Consider the following 10917-nt stretch of genomic DNA (forward strand, 5'->3'; position numbering starts at 1 on the left):
TATTTACTTGTAATAATTTACATTGAATAGTGGTACAACTAAAATCTTATACTTAATGTGTGAAACCTATAGACATCTATTGTTGCTATCATCATCATCATCATCATCATCATCATCATCATCATCATCATCATTTTACATTGCATGGATTTTCCTTAACTGATCTTTTCTGAAATGCTATTGCTCAATTTACAGACTTAAGAACTATCTGTGAACATAATGTGACTATTTACTTGAACCATAGAATATCACCTCCCCACACACACAATATTCTACCAGTGTAAGTGAATAAACATATTACACAATACACACGCACACGCACACAGACACACACAAACATATACAAATTGCAGCCATTGTCCAATGCAAAAAAAAAAAAAAAAAGTTGTAGTTGTTCTATTGAAATCAATACAACTCAAGTTTGCTGTTGCCTTTTTACACTGGTCAGGATGATAAAAACTTGCTGATTTGTGCCCAACATAAATGAGCCATCTGCTCCCATCCATCAGCTGCCTTTTTTGTATCTCAAATGCAGTGTTAGTAGTTAGAGGCAAAGTTACCCACCCACACCTTAGTAGAGCCTGTGCAGTTTTCAAAGTTTAAATGGTCACATGCTGCTGGCGAATATGACACAGGAAGAGTAAGTGCCTATGATGCAGGGCCGGCATTCGGATACTTTTTGTTGTTTTACGTTTTAGTCTTTTCACACCGTTCTGTTCATGTGCGTAAGAAAATCCTGTTTGCGAGGATGTAATCTTTAATATTACATCCTCGCAAACAGGATTTTCTTACGCACAGAACGGTGTGAAAAGACTAAAACGTAAAGCAACAAAAAGTATCCGAATGCAGTCCATTCAGTGAACATATACTGCCTGCTCAGTTTAAAAAAAGTTTGAATCCTTACAATCATAGTAAACAGTTTTTAAAAACGAACGGGCTTTGTCTGATGAAAGTGGTGAATCAAAGCTGAGTTTAGGGGGTGTCGGTCTCATTGCCCTTCTGTTTATAAGGGCTAATAAATGAATATATTAATTATGTTTCAAGTTATATGGTTGCTTGGAAAGAGCTTCCACCCCAAGTATGCAGCATACTCAGCTCAGAAAATCCTGACCAATTCCTTTCTATCAGTACAGTCAAGACTTCTTATGTAGCTCAGCCATCAGCCTAATATATTTTTTTTAAAGTTCCTAATGTGTTCTTTATGAGATTCCTTGTATGCCTGTCAACATTTGTAGAAACCAATGATTTCGCCAATAGGGTCGGTTGCCCCTTTGAGAATATTGTTTTATTTTAAATATCAACACCACCAATATCACCATCCCTCTCCCACTAAATAATTTATATCAGTATTTATCCCGGATATGTGATCGGTGGAGGAATAGAAAATACCTCCTGCTTATTTTCATCCATTCAAAGCCAGGCAGTTTACTATATACATAAATGCTCTATTGGCGGCAAGGCTTTTATGCCACAAATGATTTTAATATTTACATGAAACAAGCCATTACTTCTAACATAGGCATCAATGGTAGTTATGAAATACTGATTTCCCCCCCCTCCCTCATTGCTCTCAATGTTGCAGTTGGCTAGACAGGAGCTCATCTCTTGGCTGTGGGGCATATACAGACCGTCTGCTTTTGAACAGTCCTTCTTTTGACACCTCCATGGTCCACTTCTCATTCCCAGAAATGGAAGGGGGGGGGGGAAGTCTCAGGAGATGGGCCTCTTAAACTCTGCTTTGTGCATTACTTTGCCTGTGAGCAGGGACCACCAATTATAATTTATAATTTTAGATTTATATACTTAAAAATGTAAATGGTGAATGTAAAAAGCAGGTTTGCAAACATGTTGCTAAAGTACATTTTCCTTCAGGATGTACTTCCCCCCCAACACTCCTGCCCCCCCCATGCCCCCCCACCCAGTAATCATGCAGCAGTCTGGAGCTGTATGGAGCTGAAGTTCAGCTAGACTGAAACATCTACAGGTTTCTTGCCCCCAGAGACCACCCATTTGCTGAAATAAAATGCAGATTTTTTTTTTCCTGGTTAGGGAATAATGGAATTGATGGCCAGGTTCCTCTGTGATCATTACAATTTATTCTTCCTTTCCTTTCCTCTTCCCCCGCTGTGCCCTATCCATACCCATACCCCCTCCCCTGCAAGACAAGCAGTTTGCAGAAAAATCCTTGAGAATAACAGAGAGAAATTTCCACCAACTTTCCAAAGGCTTTAAATGCAGGTTTTTTATTGTACTGTGATTTTTAAAAAATTGTTCCCCCCCCAAATCATAGCTTACAATGAAACCTACTGCTTGATTAATCAAAAAAAATGTTTTTAATGAGCTCTGCAAGTTTTATTTCATAGGACATATCTTAGAATGGTGTTTTGCTGAGCTCCAGAAGGTTTATTTTATAGGACAAGTCTTAGGAGAACGCTAATGAAGTTCCAGTGACTTTTTTTTCCCATTCCACAAATATTTCCAATTGTCTGCACCAATCAGGATAGAGCTTCTCACCCTAACCCAGCACATTACTGGTTGGTGGGTTTAGGAAAAATGAGCTATCTATCTATCTATCTATCATTGCATCTATCATCTCCTTCACACTTTAGAGATGTGATCAACCCTAAATGAGGAAGATACTTAGAAGTTGCTGTTATGTGCACACACACACAAATACACACATACAAACACACATGTACACACACAAAGTGCTTGTTTTTTGCTGGATAGAAAGGAATTATTGGTGCAACAGTCTGTGAGTTCTCCATATTATATTGTTTCTTTAGCTTCAGGAGGCATCTTTTAGCTGCCATTATCTGCATTGTTACCAGTAAAGATAAGGGCACTGGAATCAGTGGTGGGATTCAGCCAGTTCGCACCACTTTGGGAGAACCGGTTGTTAACTTTCTGAGCAGCTTGGCAAACTGGTTGTTGGAAGAAATCATTAGGGCAGAGAACCGGTTGTTAAATTACCTGAATCCCACCACTGACTGGAAGGGAACAAAAGGGAACAAAATATCAGGACCATATTTTGTTATTCAGGTACTGCATGTGCAACCTTTGCCACAGAATTTGAGAACTTCATTGATTTAAGAACATCACTGGGTCTTTTGATCCTGGCAGGAATCCAGAATAAATAGGAACATATCAACAGCCAAACTTTATAATATATATATATATACACAATACACTTATAAACACACACACACAACCATATTTAATCATTTAATCAATATATTTAATAAATTGATATGCTAGTCTTGGTACTGATGGGTATCCACAGCTAATTAATCCAAAGGCTCTCCAGATGAGCTAGATTTGTTTTACTACTTCCAAAAACCCATGAGAAGTTTTTAAAAGAGAGAGAGAGAGAGAGAGAGAGAGAGAGAGAGAGAGAGAGAGAGAGAGAGAGAGAGAGAAGGAAGGAAGGAAGGAAGGAAGGAAGGGAGAAAGCATTTCTCCCCCCACTTTTTTTTTTTTTTTAAAAATAGTAACTAATAAAATCTGAGCCAGTGGGAGGAGATCCCAGAGGAGAGGATATGGAATTGATTATTGTTACTTATTATGTCAAATAAGCAAGCATTATTCTAACTGCCCAAACCCCCCAGCCTCCCAAAGTCATTTTTTGAGAATAACCTCGAGTCAATGTTCAGAGCCCAATAGCACCAGCATTTTGCTTGCTGGTGTTGAAATCCTACACAGTCAAATCGCTAAAATAATAAAATAAACTCATCATCATCATCGGGCAGATTACAGATGTCAGCTCTTTAGTGCACATTGAGCACCACATTTGCAGATCATCATTCTGGGAGACCGCCTTTGTTTTCCACTCAGAAACACTGAAACCCCAAACTGGGCTGTCTCTGTTTAAGGTTCCTGTTCCTTTTTTAGCAGCGGTTGCCTAAGGAAGGCAGAGGAGCGTCCTTCCTACCTACTTAGGGGGGTTTGCCCTTAGCACGTGGTTGAGGAGGGTCTTTTCTCAGCAGTAAGGACTGGAAGTGTCTCTGGATTCCTTTCACACGCATTGCACGGTCTCCAAGTCTCCTTCCCCACCCCTTCAATCCACCCCTTGCATCCGACAAGGACGGGACATGCACACGGCTCTGCAGGAAGATGACCAAAAGGCCTCAGAAGACAGCTGGTGCCGAGTTCTCACTAGGAGGCCCTCCTTTAGCCAGCCGCACTTCCCAACCTCATTGATATCCCTGGAGGAGTCAGAAACACCCACAGGGTCTTCAGAGGGCTCCAAAGGTTCCCGACGACGACGTGCATCCCTGAGACCTCTAGGGAACAGTCATGATGAGACCTCCAGGTTACGGCAGCTGTCATTGGTTACCTCTTCCAGTCCTTGTGACGCCACCACCACCAATGGCAGTATCAAATCGTGTAGCGGCCATGTACCAAAACAGGTCTTCCCTTGGATGAAGGAAACAAGGCACAGCGCCAACCAGAAGACCCACCATCCTTTTTCAGGTACTTTCTTTTCACTGTCATCTTCTCCTCCATGGGAATTCTGGGAGCTGTAGTCAAATAGGGGACCAAGTTGGGGAAGGTTGGCATAGACAATAACTTTCCAAGTAACTGTTCCTATGCTGCACTTTAGGCATTTCTTTCAACTGTTTGCACTCAATGATTTTCAAAAGACACTTGTTTCTTGGTGCTACCCCATCCAGATCTAGCCACATACTGGGTGTAGCTTCCTGGCTTTAGCGGCTAAATGAAGACGTGTGCTTCTAGATGAGTGTCTGGGAAGTATTTCCATGTTTTTATTTATTGACTTGCAGCTAAAATTGCAAAATTCTAGATTTACTTGAATCTAGAATTGCTGCCACCTGAGTGGAGTTTTGCTTTATAAGACACGTATTTTTATTTTACCGCTTGCCCTAATAACATATTGCTTCTTTGTTTTTCACAGAAAAATCTAAAGTAATACTCATATGACTGAAATATATTTTTATAGATCTTATATATTTTAGTCAGCACAGGAAGTCTTTGTCTTTTGACTGGTTGCTTAGCAACCATTTGAAGTTCCAACAGACCCCCAAAAGATACTTATGACCCGGATTTGAACATGGCCACCCCACCCCTGCAGACACATGATCACATTTTGGATGCTCTGAAATGGCCCACACTTACAGCTGATTGCAGCCTTCCACAGTCATGTGACAGTGATTTATTACATTTTTGCTGAAAACCAACATTTACTTCTGTTTCCAGCAAAACATACCCATTGTGGACAATGGGTTCACTCAATGTCCATGGCATTCGCTTAATGACTGCGGTGTATGATCACCACGTTTACATAATGACTGCCACAAAAAGGGTCATAAAATTGGATGCCCTCTAGTGATGATCCGCTTAATGACTGCCATAACTGAGGACCCTAATTCCAGGCTCAATTACAGTTGTAATTTGAGGGCTGTCTGTATTACATTTTGAAAAATCTTTTTGATTAGCTACTCATTAAGAGTGTAGGAACAAATAACATGATCTAGATCAGGGGTGCAAACTCAAGGCCAGTGGGCTGGATCCGGCCCGTGGGGTGCTTAGATCTGGCCCGTGGGGCTGCTCTGGAAACAGCAAAGGACTGGCCCATGGCGCCTCTGCCCAGTGAAAATGGAGCTCGGGAGGGCTGCAAACGGCCGTCATGAACTCCATTTTTGGTGGCAGAAGGTTGCAGGAGGCCATTGCAGCTGAAAATGGAGCTCAGGAGCCCATTTTCACTGGCACTCGGGCCACCCCAGGTGCCCCCTGACACACATGATGTTGAGATGGCCACACTCACCCTGGCCACGCCCCCTGACACCCCCCTCCGAGGTCAAACATAACCCTGATGCTGCCCTCAATGAAATCGAATTTGACACCCCTGATCTAGATACACAGCGGGGCTGAACACTGTAAGTATAAATAGATAGACTGAACATAATTTCCATTTTCTGTAAAGGTTAAACAGAATTTTTTTTTTCTTTTTTAGATGATGTTCATAAGAACTCAGAAAGTTCCTTTATGGTACTGAAGAGTTTTCAGCTTCAGACTCTTAGTGTAAACTTACCATTTTAATGAAACACACATGAATCCTAATAAGCACTTTTCTCCAACGCTCATTGTCTATTATTGGTCCCGGCTCTTTGGCACCAGTTTATAATTTTGTCCTTGACTTTTCCCTTCTCTCAAAACAAGTTATAGTAATCCCGTCCAATCATAGATTATACGGCAGGTGCGACATTAGGGATATGTAGACATTTTGGTTTAGCTGAATGAATATGAACTTATGAACAATAATTCTGATGATTTTAAAAATTGTCAGGGCTGGACAAATTTATGAAAAACAAAGTAACCAGTGGCCGTTGCCTATGATGGGTCTATGCCAGTGATAGCTAACCTTTTTGCCATCGCTGCCAGGAGAGGGGGAGGGGGGTGTGCGCACGCGTGCCCACACCCATACTTCTATGTGCCCTGACTCCGTGCATGTGCATGAGACCCCTCCCACGCTCCTGGCACGCGATGGCCTGGTGGGCCCAGTAGGTCCGTTTTTTGCTCTCCCCAGCCTCCAGAGTCTTTCTAGGAGCTTGGGGAGGGAGAAAACAGCCTTCCCCAACCCCCAGAGGCCCTCCAGAGGCCAGAAATGACCCATTTGCCAACTTCTGGTAGGACCGGAAGGCCTGTTTTTTGCTCTCCCCAGCTCCAGAGCCTTTCTAGGAGCTTGGGAAGGGTGAAAAAGGCTTTCCCCACCCCTCCAGAGGCCCTCCGGAGACCGGAAATGGCCCGTTTGCCGACTTCCGGTCCCACCGGAAGTTGGCAAACAGGCTGTTTCCGGTCTCTGGAGGGCCTCTGGGGGGTGGGTGGGGAAGGCCGTTTTTGCCCTCCCTAAGCTCCTTGAAAGGCTCTGGAGCCTGGGGAGAGAGAAAAATGGGCCTTTCCCCTCCCCCTGAGTCCTCCAGAGGGGCGCCAGAGCTGAGCTCGCGAACCCTCCGATATGGCTATGCAGCCTGCAGGCCAGATGTGTCACGCGCTGGCCACGCCCATGCCTGGTTTAGCGAAGGGGAAAAAAGTCCCAATACGTGATATGACACGGGCATGACGATACCAGTTTGACAGCACTGTTCTAGACATATTGTACATTCTAATGATACCTTGCTGGGCTCAAAACGTTAAGATGGAAAGTATAGATAGCCCTTGATTTACAACCACAATTGAGTCCAAGATTTCTGTTAAGTGAGACATTTGTTAAGTGAGTTTTGCCCCATTTTGCAACATTTGTGCCCACAGTTATCAAGCGGACCACTACAGTTGTTAAGTTAATAATGCAATTGTTAAGTGATTCTGACTTCCCCATTAAGTTTGTTCATCAAAAGGTTGCAAAAAGTGATCATATGACCCCAGGACCAGGGGTGAAATGCTCCCAGTTCGGACCGGGTCACCTCATCCAGTAGCGATGGCGGCGGGTGGTTCAGAGAACCGGTAGCAAAAATCCCTGCCACCCCCTATGCACAGTTGAGCCGCACAATCATCAGAGGCTTTTTTTTTTTAAAAGCATTTTTTCTACAACCTCTTCGGCCGAAAAAATGCTTTTAAAAGTAAAAAGAAAGCCTCCGATGATCGCGGGGCTCAGCTGGGATCGTCAGAGGCTTTTAAAAGCATTTTTTCTACAACCTCTTCGGCCGAAGAGATTGTAGAAAAAATGCTTTTAAAAGCCTCTGACGATCCCAGCTGAGTTGCCTGATCGTCAGAGGCTTTTAAAAGCATTTTTTTTACAACCTCTTCAGCCAAAGAAGGTGTAGAAAAAATGTTTTTAAAAGAAAAAAAGCCTCTGATGATCAGGCAACTCAGCTGTTGAAACTTCAAACGGTCACTAAACAAAGTTATAAGTTAAGGATTTATCTGCTTATGATGTCTGGTTTCTACTTCCATCTCGAGTGATGTGGCTGGAATTCAACCTTTCCAAGACTTGTTTTCAAATTATCCAGTCATCTGAAAGCAGTCCATTGGAAATTTCTGGCTGAGACTTTCCAAACAATCTACAAGTAGTCCTCCGCTTACAACCATTAATTTAGCATTCTAAGTTACAACAGCACTAAAAAAGTTACTTAACTCTAGTTGTTAAACTTCTGACCATTGCAGCACCCCCCGTGATTTACATGAACAAAATTCAGGCACTTGGCAAACTGTCCTTTATTTACAATGGTTGCAACATCCTGGGGTCATGTGATTGCCATTTGCAACCTTCCCAACCGGCTTCCGATGAGCAAAGTCAACGGAGGAAGCGGGATTCACTTAACAACTTCATGATTCACTTAACAAAGTATAGTGATTTCCTTAACAACTGTGGCAAAAAAGCCCGACTGTGGATTAAAATCAGATAATGTAAAGTTTCCCCCTGTTGAGTTGTATCCGTCTCTAGGGGAGCGGTGCTCATATCCGTTTCTTAGCTGTGGGAACCAGCGTTGGCTGAAGACACTTTCCGTGGTCATGTGACCAGCATGACTATATGCTGAAGCACACAGAACACTTTAATCTTCCCACTGAAGTGGTACCTATTTATCTACTCACATCTGCATGGTTTTGAACTGCTAGGTGGGCAGGAGCTGAGGCAAGGAACGGGAGCTCACGCTTATCATGCAGGGCTCAGGTCTTGAACCTGGGCTGTCATCTTTCCAGTGTTTAACCACTGAGCCATCAGTTCATCACTTTAACCACTGAGCCATCAGTTCATCACTTAATGACCACCTTGCTTAGCAATGGAAATTCAGATCCCAACGTGGTTGTAAGTTGAGGTCTACCTGTACTGATAAACAAATACCATACAGGGAAAACTTTGTCTACACTATTTATTACTTTTAGCTGGCAGCACTTCGCTGGCCCAGTAAATATATATGAAATAATGATCACAACTTGTTTCCTAGCTTTTTAATCCAAGAGTAAATAGCATGTCCTGGTATTTTTCATGCCGAGTCATTAGTTTGGCTTAACACACCACATGAACATGTTCATCATTTGATTACGTGTAAAGTTAATACACATATATGGGTGTGAGCAACATTGTGTAGCTGTTACATGACATGCCCCGTTTCTGTGTTGATTTCGGTAGGATGAATATTCTGCAAGGCAATGAGTTTGTTCAGAGTGCAGAATGGTTAGCTAAGGTTCAAGCTGAACTGAATGTTCATTCCATTTATTTAGACAGCAGCTCTCCATCAAGTTTCGCCTCTTCCAAGAGAATTCGCACAGCCTACACCCAAACGCAGCTGGTGGAACTGGAAAAGGAGTTTCATTTTAACAGGTACCTCTGCCGGCCCCGCCGATTGGAAATGGCCCAGCTTCTGAGGCTCTCCGAGAGGCAAATCAAGATCTGGTTTCAGAACAGACGAATGAAGTACAAGAAAGACAGCAGGGTGAAGGGCGCCATCTTGGCATCGCCCAATAACCGCTTTGAAGTGAGTGACTATTATGGGCACATGGAGGCTGACTACGAGATAGTCCCATCGAATTCCTGCAGCAAATCCTTGGAAGAGATTGACAGTTCAGCAGGGTACACAGGTCCTCTCTGTAACAGCCCTGTGACTTCAATCTCTTTGGACTATGGCCCTTTCTTTGGACCGGGAGAAAGCCACCCTTATGGACTTCCAGTTCTGCAAGGGAGCCCAAGAGCAATGGGAGAAAATTATATGGGAAATGTGCCCGGGGTTGACTCTTTCTTCAGCTACCCTGATTACTCCTCTGGAAACCTGGAGTACAGCTGTGCTGCTGAAATCCCAAGCCAACCCCAGCTTGGGCCATCCAACTCATATCCCATTTACACAGATTTAACCACACATCCTGTGCCTCAGGGAGATTCTCAGGGACCTGTAAATCTTATGCATCTGTGAGAGCTGCCTGGACGGAAGCAGAGCAGGGGAAATTGCTACAGTCCTATTATCTCATTAAAACAAATACCTCTAAGTGCAACCAACAGTATTCCTCCCTCCCTCTCTGCCCACCCATTACCTCCTATTTATTTAACTGTATTGAAGTAAAATTTATTGGCTGGGGAAAGGTAGAAGCCACTGTTGGATGTTTTACTCAAGGAAAGACCAGTTTGATTTTTAATAATAGTGATAATAATAATAATAATAAAACACCATCGAATAATAGCATCTGCCTATCTTGGGGATAGGACTCAATAGGTGGATAAAAATGCCAAATCCAGTCTAAACATCTGGCTGGCTGTGCAATGGATCATAATAATAATAGTAATAATAATAATAATCTGGTCTGTTTCTTACAAGAAACACATGTTGTAATATACTTTTATGAAAGATGTGAGACTGGATCTCAGCCATCCAGTAGCAGAAGCAGCCATTTGCCCTCAGGTGGGGGAAGGAAGTCTCATCTGAGTTACTTTCGTTTTCCAGGCATTGCTTTCCCTAAAATTAAAGAAAGTAATTAAAATTGGATACTCCCAAGCCTCGTTTTTTTTTTGCCTAGCCTATTTGAGAAGCTCAGGGCCTTCCTTTTTTATTCCATTTGTGGAACCTCCCTTTGTCGCTACAGTCATTTTGCTCTAATGGCAGGGATCTTTACACATTCAATGGCCAAACACAGAGGTTTATTAACTAATTGCTTGCCACGACATGCATATAACCGAGGGCAGAGTAAGCAACTGGGGGCCCTTTAGCAAAAACTGGTCCCCAGGAATTGAAGCAGTAGAAGCAGGCAGGAGAATTAACTCTTTTCTCCCTTTCTTAAACGTTTGATAAGATATTCTTCTGACAAGTTCTCTTCCCTTGGCAAGTTGTTTAGGACTGAGGACAGGGGTGGGTTCTACTTACCTTTACTACCGGTTCGCAATGGGCATCTGCGCATACGCAGAAACACATCTGTGCATACGCAGAAACTTCCTGATGACATCCGGGTCGGTGGGTGGAGCCTCCCGCCGGT

The 10917-nt window shown here is 43.0% G+C and overlaps 1 protein-coding gene across 1 annotated transcript; it reads left to right on the top strand.

Moving 5' to 3' along the window:
- Positions 1-4091: 4091 nt before the first annotated feature.
- LOC139310735 (homeobox protein Hox-D3a-like) lies at positions 4092-9866 on the top strand. Its single transcript, XM_070934950.1, has 2 exons — positions 4092-4473; positions 9181-9866. The coding sequence occupies exons 1-2, from the start codon at positions 4092-4094 to the stop codon at positions 9864-9866; spliced, it is 1068 nt and encodes a 355-aa protein (XP_070791051.1).
- Positions 9867-10917: the final 1051 nt, after the last annotated feature.

This window comes from Pituophis catenifer, unplaced genomic scaffold, assembly GCF_029215685.1.
Source record: "Pituophis catenifer annectens isolate HBS135680 unplaced genomic scaffold, rPitCat1.0.hap2 SCAF_2, whole genome shotgun sequence".
NCBI lineage: Eukaryota > Metazoa > Chordata > Lepidosauria > Squamata > Colubridae > Pituophis > Pituophis catenifer.

Bases quoted from the DNA above. Each gene is read 5' to 3' on its own strand.
- LOC139310735 (XM_070934950.1), top strand. From the start codon at position 4,092: ATGCACACGGCTCTGCAGGAAGATGACCAAAAGGCCTCAGAAGACAGC. The intron at 4,474-9,180 runs GTACTTTCTTTT...CCATTTATTTAG, and splicing joins GACCCACCATCCTTTTTCAG to ACAGCAGCTCTCCATCAAGT.